This window comes from Schistocerca nitens, chromosome 7 (genome assembly GCF_023898315.1).
Source record: "Schistocerca nitens isolate TAMUIC-IGC-003100 chromosome 7, iqSchNite1.1, whole genome shotgun sequence".
In the NCBI taxonomy this organism is placed as follows: domain Eukaryota; kingdom Metazoa; phylum Arthropoda; class Insecta; order Orthoptera; family Acrididae; genus Schistocerca; species Schistocerca nitens.
Genome location: NC_064620.1, coordinates 252,110,715 through 252,123,273, shown reverse-complemented (window position 1 = coordinate 252,123,273; position 12,559 = coordinate 252,110,715). Strand labels below are relative to the sequence as shown.

The following is a 12,559-nucleotide window of genomic DNA, read 5'->3' as shown; positions in this document are numbered from 1 at the left end:
GTTACAAGCACTACCCCTTTCAATTTCAATCTGTCAGTAACAGATATGCTATAGAAACTTAGTATTTTTTATTCCTTTTGGCCAAAAACATATCCTAGAACACTTCTGTAACCACACATATACAGCCCATGTAGGAAAATGATTACAGAGCACAGTAAGATAATTGAAAATGTGCTATAAATGGTGTGTGTGTTGGAAAATGGGATTCAAAATTTGCAATAATGATTGCCATATAGAGATGCACTCTGAAAACTACATGTCATACTTCATGATTGCACAGATGCTGAAACCAAGTTTTCTGTAAAGCCATAAAGGCATTAAAATTAGGCCTCCAGTAGTTAGACTGACCCCTACAGATGGCCAGAAACCTGGTAACACTGCCCATATTGCAATCATTCCAGAAGAATGTTCCATGATTAAAATTCAGATGTAATGTTCCAATTATATTTGGAACTACACCACCAAAACTAACCACAGGAAATACAACACAATACAATAACATCTTTTACATAGTAACAAATAACCATATTTAATGGAAAAGATGTACTGTGAATGTTAGTATGAGCACATCCAAAACGGTAAATCCTCTAAAAACACAATATACTGTGCTTAATTAATACAGAGAGGGCAGCACAGAGAACCTAACACATTCACACGCTATTTTGGTACAGTCATTTGTGTTTTGTGTACATTTCATCTGTTTATAACACAGATACCTTTCATGAATATAAAAAGAATAAAGTGTTTGTCACTAAAAAATTTGGTACACGCATACAGTGTAGTGGCTTTGCCAGTTTACTTAACAAACTGTGCAAAATTTGAAATAAAATTACAACTCAAAATAAATACAGTTACAATTATGCAAGTTTTCTTTTTTATTTACCATATTTATTAAATAAATGCCTTGCATTATTTTTTAATTTATTCATCATATATTTTAAAATGGCACTATAATTATGAATTGCTGAGTTGCGTTTTGCTTGGAACCAATGTCTCCAGTGTTTGCTTAATGAATATGGAAGCTACATTCAAATTCCATGCCCAAGTAATTTATGAAATTCAACATAAAATATAAGGGATACGAAGGTCTCAAAGCAAATTTAAGAATACGTTATGCAGTAATGGGTACTGAAACTCATCTACAAGAAATATGATGATGCTCAAAGAAAAAATGTATTAAGAAACAATGGCTAAAAACCAGTGCTGCCACATCACCAATATTTTATCAAGAAGGAAAGGCAGTGTAAGACTCACATTTTGAAATAATATTTGGCAATTACATGTTATCGGGAAAACCACCAAGGTTCACATATTTATGTGCATATATCTGAGCATTTATAAAATTTAAATAACATTTTGTTGTGCAAAATTTCCAGTTTTTAAATGTAAAAACAATAAGTGCTCCCAATAACAAAAGTAAAGCATCTAAGCAAGGACTTATTCACTAGCCAGTTCATCATTTTGTAAATTCTTTTATGCAGTTCATCATTCTGTAAATTCTCTTATACAGTAAATTCCAACATGGAAGAACAGTCTGGAAACACTTCCACAAAACAGTTGAATTCCTTATTGTAGCTGCCACAAACATCAACACAGATTAATATCAAAAACACAACACCGAGAGTTTGTCACAAATGAAAAGATGTATCCATCTACTTAAATTTGAAACAAGACTGTGTGGTGGGTATAAAGTATTAAATCTTTGAAGCTGCTATATATATTTAAGTACAAATTTTATTTACATATATGGACAAATACTACAAATATGAATATATGAAAAACGCATTTTTGACTTACAGACAAAACATTTGAAACATCGATTGCACAGTGCTGCTGAGAATATTTTAAAATTTTTTTGCCAAATAAATTTTCTCTTTTTAGAGAAGTTGCATTAAGTAGTGTGCATCAGCTAATGCTATGGATGGAATTAGGAATATCCACATATAGAGGTTCGAATTAACATTATGATTGCACAAATATAAAATACATGTCACAAGAAACACAGAAAGAATATGAGGAAACTGACAACGAGTCACACAACCATTACATCTTCCTCAAAGTGTGTTTTGTATTTGCATGCATGCAACAAATGTTATAAACTAGCAAATATGTTTCTGGTTTCATGAAAGACAAACATGTCCAATACGCTTACTCTGTGTATTGTCCTCAGACATTTCCTAATCAATGAATTAAACACAGCTTTTATCTCATGAAAAACACATCAACCATATTTGTACAAGAGGATGTTTCTTTTTTTTCGTTTTTGCAGAGTCAGAGGCCTATAACTTACAATTTCAAACAACTGGTAAACTCTTTATAATCACAAATTATTGGTAAGTTCTGTCTGTGAGTCATGTTCCTGTTGAAGAAATGAAAAACATGACCAAAACTTGTCTACAAATGTATCTGTTAGGAACAAAATGTAGTCAACACCAAAAATATACATTTCATAGTAAATGACTGATATAAATAGTGACTCTGATATTGATAATGATAACAAAGGCATGTGACAGTGCAGGGTCAGGAAAAAATTGTTATAAATAAGTACAAAAGTGCTGCATTAGCTATTACATGAGTGAGAGCATGTAATTGGTCCATCAAATATCTTTACAGAGTTTAAAGTCTTTTTTTTTCATCTTGAAAAATGTTTAGCACAGTTTAATAATGTTAAGTGCTTTCCATTATTACACTCATCATGAATAAGTTGTTGAAGCAATTTGCTCCTTCTTCACGCAGCTGGAATATCCCAGAAAACTTGTTCTGTATCACACATCAGTTTAAGCAAAGTGTTCACATGAAATACATCAAAGTCAAAGAAGTACTATCAGCACACACACAAGGACACCAGATCATGAAATAAGATGTTTAAATGCACAATGAACCAAACATCCCTTGACACAATGTCTTCACATTTTGTACACAGTGGAGAAATCTGAGATCCCTGCATTCATTTTGCTTCAGTCTCTCTGTGCAGATCACCATGTCCATTCTCAGGTCAATCACTGTTGCTGCAAGAGCTGTTCTAACTCATCTGCAGACCGGAGAAGAAATGCAGCAGATTCCCTGTACCCAGTAATCAACTGCCTTACTGCTACTATTTCGGCGGTGCTCAGTTTGTGGCTGAGCAGTGGTTTTGTCTTCATGCTTAGATCTGTAGGTCCTGCAACATAACAAAAAAGTGTTAACTCCACTTAAATGCTAACAATGAAAATATAACCAAAGCGACATTAGGCTACATAGTGTTGTCTTTACTGAATGTAGGTCATTTTTTTGAAACCATGTTTTCCCCCATACTTAAAGCAGTAGGGTTCTGATACATTTCCAATGCAACTGACTAGTACTCCAGCTGGGCCAATCCTTCTCCAGTTACAGCATTTTGATGGAAACAACAGCCAAGACATTCAATGTAACATAGAACTTCTTGCTTGTATTTGACATGCATGTGCTCAAGTAAAAGACTGTACAAATGAGCTCATATCAACAGCTGTCTACAAGAGCTGAAAAATGCATTGCAGTTAATGGTGAAGTTTTTGAAGATCTTTAGTGAGGAAATGTACATACTTAAGCAAAACATTAGATCACAACGTTTTATTTACTATCACTTGCATTTGTCCTGTTCTCACCTGGTTTCATCAGTTTCCTCAGAAACTATTAAGGACAGATTTCTGTTCACCTTAGACACAGTTGCAGTTGGACCTTAGTGACCAAAAACGACAATGATCATCTATGTGTGAGTTCTGCCTGTGTGAATGTATGTGTATTTTCTATATATAATGAAAGACTTATTCCAGTAGCTGAATGTTTGTAGCATTCTTTTTCATTGTGCCTCTCTGTGACTCAACATCTCCTCTATGTGACGAGTAGCATATTGTTGTAAAGAGGAACTATTACATGACCTTTATAGTAGACACTAATGTAATTTATAACATGCCCAAAAAACACACAGAGATATTCACCAACCACATACTTTGGTTGCAGTAATGAAACTAGTGACCAAAAGACCTCAATGCCAGTATGGTAGAGCAATCTTCACCAAATCAGATCACCAGATTCTTACAACTTCCATCACAGAACAGCAACCTTATCATTTCCTTTGTCTCAATCCTCCTAATGAGATTTTTTCATTTAATCCTCCTGCTAATTTGAGGAGTCAGAAAGAATCTGTTGTAGATGATTTCAATAGTTATAGCTCTGTATGGAGCTACTCTCAAGACAATTTAAATTAAAATGCTGTACTAAAGCACACAGAACTACATCAGCTATCTTTGGTCCATGATAACAAAGTTCCTCATCTTTTAATAATGGAAAATGGAAACACAGATACAATTAGGCAAACAAAGTACAAAATCAGCTAGCACACTGATCCCTCCACAAACAACGTCATCCATTACGAGTCAGTCCACCCACACACAATGTGCTTCATGCAAAGACACAATTTCAATATGACAAAGTGGCAGAAATTCATCACAATGCTCAATGTGAGGATTACAGCAATCAATCCCTATCCAGATGTTTATGTAGCATTTCTGGAAAATGTCCAGTCATAGAGGATGTAGTCTAGTTACATTCTAGGCCCTAACCTCTGAAACATCAATTCTATTGAAAAAATATCAGAACATTTTCAAAAAGATTCTTCCAATGATGAAACTATCTCAAGCAGGCAGTGTGCCTCAAACTCAAATTCTGAATCCAGATGCAACCAATGGATTAAATTAACACAAGATCTGAATATAAGAATGAACTGCTACTATGCTTGGCAGTTACACACACATCTCCGTAATTACAAAACTGAGAGCTCAGTATATAGCAACTTATCTGCAAATCAAACTGCAAGTCAACTCAAGGAGAGTGGGAGACCAGTAAAGCTGGAATCAAATAAAAGAAATATGTCAGGAAAACAGCATTCCCTCTGGTCATTTTGTTCTGGAAGATCCGAACAGAGAGCTCAACAAATGTAAAAATGGTAAAGCAGTAGGTCTTGATGATATCTATACCAAGCAACTCAAAAGATTTGGTGCTGCTAGTAGCAATGGCTCTTGGACTTATTCAACAACTGCGAAATCCCTAAACTATGGAGAAAAATCAGTCACTGCAATACTCAAACCTGACAACACAAGTGATCCCAAGAACGACAGAAGAATCACATTGATGGGACATTTAAGACAAAATCTTACAATGAATGAGTCTAGATCAACTATTTGAGTGGTAGACCCATTGCTCGTGCCAGAACAAATAGGCTTTTAACAAGGGAGAAGTTTTACTTCCCAAGTACTGCACCTCATGCAGTATATAGAATACAGCTATAAAAACAACAAACACTGCAGCAGCTTTCACTGACATGCAATAAGCCTACAACATGGTTAGTCACTGTATAGGAATATAAACTCACTCAAATAACTGGATGCTTTCTGCAGAATAGATAGTTTTCTGTTTAATTTCGAGGCCAACAGAGCAGATAGAGAAACCTAAAAAATGGCCTGGAAGTGTACTAGCTCCTATACTCTATAATACTTACATTAATTATCAACCCTGCTCATAAAGAATAAATAGCATTATTTATGTATAAAATGTCGCCGTATTAGCTCCAGAAGCAACTTGTACTACAAATTCTATGCATTATTGTCAAGACAACCCATCAAAAATAAAAGTCTGTGCCTTCCACCTTCCCAAGCAGCAAGACATGTTCAGGTGATCCAGTAAGGTGTGCAAATAGAGCACTGCTTCGCTTCCAAATCTCTAATTGTAATTCTTCATTCTTGGTGTTCCTGATCCAACCACCTTGCAGGATGGCTGATGCCTTCCAAAAGCCTCCCCTCAGGTCACGAGTATAGGTGGTCTGTATGGAATACACTCAACAGGCTGTGCTCTGGAACTGGCAGTGTGATGATTGACATGCACCATCGGACATTTGCCTATGGGTGACATTATGGGAACATGGTGTGAAGAGACAATGCACTATATCCTTGTCTGGAAGTTGTGTCCACTTACATGCTCTCCCCAGGTGGGGGGGGGGGATATTAATTAGCCAATTCCATTAACTATTAGCAGAAATGATAGTGCTTATAATACCAATCTGTATGAAGTATTTTTGTTAATGTTCATATCCTATAAGTAAAGATGTACGTATGTTTCTGGCATTATTAAGTAAAGTGCTGTAACTCAAACCAGTGATTTGGCCTTCAGTTCCTTTATTTATGATGTTGTGAGAAGTCACTTTTGATGATTGAGAATGGAATAACAACAGAATAATGCAGAGTGAAACAATGTGCTGTTCTGGCTTCCAATATGGCCAGATACTACTTGTGGCCAGATACTACTTTTGATCAGGATTAACGCCTTTACTTTCACTCAGGTGTTGAGGAACAATGAATGGTGGATGAGTTTCCTATCACATGATCCCAGATCGCAGCTTTTGTTGCAGCCAATCCAGTTTTGCATCAAGTCATTCACCTCATTCAGCTTGGGTAGACAGACAGGTCTGTTGATCCTTTAAGTACTGCCTACAGCAGGGACTTTGGGGGTCAGGGGGGCGGGGTGGGGGGTGGGGATTCATATACCAAGTTAATGGCCCATCAGCATGCATTTTGGCCCAGCATTGACAGTGACATTGTTCCTTGCAGCCTGTTCTGTGTTCTATCCAGCAGGCAATGCCACAGGTAATGCTCTCTCCATGGACCACACCGCATTCAGCTTGGGTAGACAGACAGGTCTGTTGATCCTTTAAGTACTGTCTACAGCAGGGACTTTGGGGGTCAGGGGGGTGGGGTGGGGTGGGGGGAATTCATATACCAAGTTATTGGCCCATCAGCATGCATTTTGGCCCAGCATTGACAGTGACATTGTTCCTTGTAGCCTGTTCTGTGTTCTACCCAGCAGGCAATGCCACAGGTAATGCTCTCTCCATGGACCACACCGCAGTTTCTGTGAGAACACATCCATGTTCATTTTGCAATATCCTTCCTAAATTCTTACTGGTTGTTGGTTGTTGATGCTTTCTCTGGACTTCCCTACACTATCTGCTGTCCTTCAATATCAGCCACATGTTTCAGGCCATCTCCAAAAGTTTTTCTATTGAAAAACTGCCTTATATGCTTGTGAGGAATAATGATCCTTCTCTCAGATCTTCCACAATCTCTGCGCTTGTCAAGGCATTTGCCAGGTGACTGCTCCTTTTCTTCACCCCAAATCTACCAGTGAGGCAGATCCTCTCAAAAGAAAGTTCAAGGTTCAAATGAAGGAGTATGTTGCAGACTCCTCCACGGGCGAATTCTCGACATGCTTCTTGCATTCCTACAGGTTGGCGACAAAGGGGAATACTCCATGGTTACCAGCAATGCACCTTCCTGCATGTGCTCATGCTGCCCCATCAATGCCCACTGGTGTGGCCCTCATTCCAGTTCACTCCTGGCTCCGCTGTCTGGGCTCAGTGCTTCGGCCGACGGCCAAAGTTAATTGTGTTCATACTTATTGTCAGCTCCTGCCTAAGTCAGTACCTGGATCTGTGTCTCAAAAACTGTACGCCTAAATATTATGATATACACATATTTGAAACCATCTTTTTAAGCCCATCATGTTATGCTAAAATTTAACATAGGGTTCCATTTTAAAAAAACCAAAGATGGCCTCATATCTCTAATAAAAAAATAGCACCAACATGAAATGTGATGTATTCAAGTAGCCCCTGCTCCTGTAATTCACTGACCAAATTGCATCTTTGTATCTATTACAGATTGGGAGATACAAGGGGTGTTATGACTTAGCTGCCTTTCCCTGTGTATGTGTGTGTGTGTGTGTGTGTGTGTGTGTGTGTGTGTGTGTGTAGATATACAGGGTGTTTATTTCACTGAAGGCTTTGAAATATCTAGAAAACTACACACTGGATCAGAAAAAGATATAATTCCAATTCGTTTGTCTCAGAGGGGGAGATGTAGTGATACCACACTCAACCCACACCTCCACCCCCTAAGTGGATGATGGGATAAAACTTTGAAATCTTCAATGGGAACACCACAAATGGTACTGTAATCAGAGGAATAGAAATGAGTACACAGTTGTAATTTCCAACACACTACTCAATGGCTCGAATATCCACTGGCACATGGGACCCCCACTTCCATGCTGCAAGGGTAGGACAGGCCAGTATTTCATGATTTCTAACTGGCAACCCCTTTCACAACATTGTATTCCTCCAACATAACAAACAGCAGACTACTCAATGTGCCACTGTGGTCTACCATGTCTTCACAGCCTATTGGCACTTGCTACTACCCATTATCTTATAAATATCCCTGCAGAAAGTAATCCTGAAACATCAAATCTGGCAACCTAGCTGGCCAATTAATAGGATCACATTTGCTGATCCACCGACAAGTGTAAACATGGTCTAATACTTCCTGTGCTTCAGTTGCGTAATGTGCTGGGCAAACGACATGTTGAAACCACATACATTGTCGAACATCCTGCAGTAGTACTGGTAGTTTCTGTTCCAAAAACATTCAATATTTGTGTCCATTCAATGTGCCATCAATAAAATACAAACCAATGAGTTTGTTCCCTATGATGCCACACCAATGTTAACCAACCAAGGACATTGATGATCAACTTGCCGTAACCGGTCGGGAACACTACCATGGTTTGTGAATGTAGACTCATTGGAAAATAGTACCTCGCCAGAAAGCATGGGGGCCATTTGCATTTGTTGATGTGCCCATTCACAAATTACTACCCAGTTATGGAAATCGGCACCATGATGTTCTTGATGCAGTGACATGTGGTGTGGATGATACTTAGGACGATACAGTATTGTGACAATACTACATAAGGAGATACCGGAATCACAGTGTAATTTCCAGGCACTTATCTGTGGGCTGTGGTGCACTGCTGCTACTTCATATATTTCACTAACTTGTCTGGTAACATATTTGTTTTGTTTCCTTTTGCTGGTCCACATGCTGCTATCAGACATAAAAGCATTCACAACCTTGTAAAAGAACAAATGAGAGTGAGCTTTCCCTGGAATATGCTCGGCATATATGGTAACAGCAGCCTAAACATTTCTCCTACATTCTCCATAAATCAGGATCATTTCAATTTTTTCTTCCATGGTCCACTTCCACATCTATTCTCCAAATGATAGGTAGGTGTACAGGCAATAAACACAGCCAAGTATTGTTATGTTTAGAGCTGCTATCTGTTCTACATCTGCACAATAGGTGAGCTCTGGTTGCAGAGTACTGCCTGTTATGATACATCACAGTTCACTACACGGCCATGGTGGCACATCGAGTAGTCCTCTGTTTGATATGTCAGATTAATAAGATGTCGCAAATGGGGTTTCCAATTATAAGTTATGAAATACTGGCCTGTCCTACCCTCGAAGCATGGAGGTAGGGTCCCACGTGCCATTGTATATTCAAGAGCCATTGAGTAGCACGTCATAAATTATGAATGTGTACCCATTTCTATTCCTCCGATTACAGCATCATGGCAAAACAATGAAAATGCTTTGGACGAAATGTATGTAGATTTTGACATAGAGTCATAATCTGCAATAAAAAATGGGAGTTCCCACTGAAGATTTCAAAGTTGTCCCCCCCCCCCCTCGCCCCCAGATGGTGATGTGGCGGGGTGATGTCATACGACTGGACGCCCACTCCAAGAAAAACAAATCAGAATTATAATGTTTTTTGATCTGATGCTTAGTTTTGGAGATTCTTCCACACCTTCACTTAAAATGAACATCCTGTATCTTCAGACTGGACATTACGTGCATATTTTACTTGTGTAAGTACAGTAACTTCTAACCACTATATGTATATTGCTACTGCAGTCCTCAGAAATCAGTCTTTCCTTCTCTTCCTGTCTGGTAGGTCTCCCACTGACCCGCAGATCTGGGCAACTTTTCCAAACTCTACACTTTTTCCTAAACCTCACGAGTCCTTTTCCTTCACCCATCTTCCTTCCCCTTCAACCCTTCTGCCAGAAGGAGCCACTAGCTCCAAAAACTAGCAAACTGTAATAGCTTTAATATGCGTGTTCTGCTGCCGCTTGGTGAGTAGATTTTTTTATCTATCCATTTACTTATTCCAACAGAATGAAGAGAATCATTAATAGTCCCAATGCATAAAAAAGAGACAGGGAATTCCTCAGAAATTACAAGTTATTCAACACACCCTGTTAGATTTTATTCTGTTTATTGCTAAACCACTTGAAACCATATGAAGAAAATATAATCATCACGCATTATCTGAATCGCTTTCACATAAATAGACCTACTATTGACAATATATTTGTAATCAGAACAATAAATTAAAAAGTATGGGAATATAAACAGAAAATACATTACTTGTGTATTGATTTTTTTAAAGCTTATGACTCCACTGACAAGAAAAGCCATTGGAATGTAATGATGCAATTTGGATTTCGAATTAAACATATAAATCTTTGTAAAATATTCATGGATGATAATATAAGCAGGGTTTTGCTAAATGGGATAACATCTGACAATTTTAAAAACACAACTGGACTAAGACAGAGAGATGCTCTGTCCTCTATGGGTATCAAGTTAAGGTGTTTGCATATGCAGATGATATAATGTTCAATGGGAAAAATACAACAGAGATTAGACTGTTATTTGTAAGCCCACAGAGAAAGCATCCAAACATGGTCTAAAAGTAAATGACCAGGAAACAAAATACATGATACTTCAAAGAAGTAGAGATGAATAAGTCAAAAAATCACATTTAATAATTGGTATACATAAAATTGAAAGCATTAAACAGTTCAAATGTCTGGGTGCAGTCATAGATGAAGAAAATAGGAACAAGTAGAAGTAAAAATGAGTTTGGAAAATGCTAACAGCATCAACTACTCCACATGAAAACTTCTAGTGCCTAACTGCTGACAAGGAAAATTAAAATGAAGACATGAAGTTTAACTAAAATGGAAGAAAACCAGCTAAAAGGTTTTTGAAAACAAAGTTTATACCAAAATCTTTGGTCCATGCTATGATAGTGAATCGCAAAGCTGGAAGCAAAGACAAAACACAAATCCAGATGCTATCACAAAAGGCAACAATAATCAGCACAATAAAATCTGAAGATTTCAATGGACAATCCATGTGATGAGACTGAAATAGCATGAAATGGTTTCAAGGATATTCTAGGAAAAGTCATATGGTGAAAGATGAAGGGGAGCATGAAATGGTTTCAAGGATATTCTAGGATAAGTCATATGGTGAAAGGTGAAGGGGGAGGCCCATGAGTACATACCTAAATGAAATTAAAATAATATGCGACATGATGGTCATACAAAATTTGCAAGAAATATGACAAGATAGAAGCATTTGGAGGCAAGGTGCTAGGTCGGCATGGGATCTTCAAATCCCTTAGGAGCCAAGAAGAACATGACTAAAAGAAGAGATCAGTTGACTGCACAAAACTGGAAGCATCGGTTTGGTACTGGAGGAAAAGGGGCAAAGGTTAAAAATGTAGAGGGTGATCAGGGCATGATTACAACAACAGGGTAACATGTAGAGGGAAACCAAGGCACGACTAGAATAACAAGTTTTAGGTGGATGCACATCTCAGTAGCTATGCAGAGATGTAAAGGCTTGTGCAGGACAGACTAGTATGGAAGGCTGCGTCAAACCAGTCTTCGAACTGAAAAACCCAACAACACGAATATGTAAACACTTTTTATCACCAGCAGTGGATCAGCTGTTATTAGTGAATTGGAGAATGGGAAAGGTATGGATGACATAACACTTTACTCAAGTCTTAACCTGGAGGGATATGACTGCATAAGTTCCTAGAATAGGACAACATGAAAAGAAATGTGAAGGATGCATAGCATTGGCATGTTGTTTCAATTAATGGACTTGGCTTAAAACCTATGGACTGGAATTAACATGGCAGTAAAATGAGTGATATTACCCAATTTTATCCTACTCAAAGAAGCTGGAACATGAAAGTGGTGATGATAGTGCAACATCACTAGCTCCTCTCCTGAATCCATGAAAATTGCTATCCATTGTCATCCGCAACAACACCAAAATGCATAACTCACTGCAGTGGTGAGGTTGGGGCCACTACAACAAATCTGTTCTTGCCTGACGTGACTCTTAGTGACTATGATTTTTTTCCCCAAAATTAAATGAGTCACCAATAACGTAACAGTTCCAGGACATCTCAAGCATCAGTTCTGCCACGAAGTTTTTTATTCAAACGTCAGCACAAAACCATGTAGCAGTGGCAACCACAGTTGGGCATTTTCTCACAGCAATAGTAAATTAAAATAATCAATTATAGTCATTTACAGATTGGCTCTTCTGGAGTTTAAATTATTCAATAACTTCCTCCTTTTCAATAAACTGCAAATATAGAATTAAAGAAAGACATCAAAGCAATTCAGGGGCATGTTGTTGGATTTGTTACCAGCAGGTTCATCAACTTCCAAGTATTACGGGTATGCTTCGTGAACTCAAATGGGAATCCCTGAAGGGATGACAACACTCTTTATGTAAAACATTATTAAGAAAGTTTAGAGAGCCAGAATTTGA

At 37.9% G+C, this 12,559-nt stretch overlaps 1 protein-coding gene across 3 annotated transcripts in view; it reads right to left on the bottom strand.

Moving 5' to 3' along the window:
- Positions 1–1,788: 1,788 nt before the first annotated feature.
- The window catches only part of LOC126195028 (nucleolar protein 4-like), a 470,193-nt gene continuing 459,422 nt past the window's right edge, over positions 1,789–12,559 (bottom strand). For all 3 annotated transcript variants that reach the window (XM_049933468.1, XM_049933470.1, XM_049933469.1), the window contains exon 8: positions 1,789–3,160. In XM_049933468.1, the coding sequence (XP_049789425.1) occupies positions 3,000–3,160 (161 nt within the window). In that variant the 3' untranslated portion in view covers positions 1,789–2,999. The remainder of the gene's footprint in view (positions 3,161–12,559) is intronic.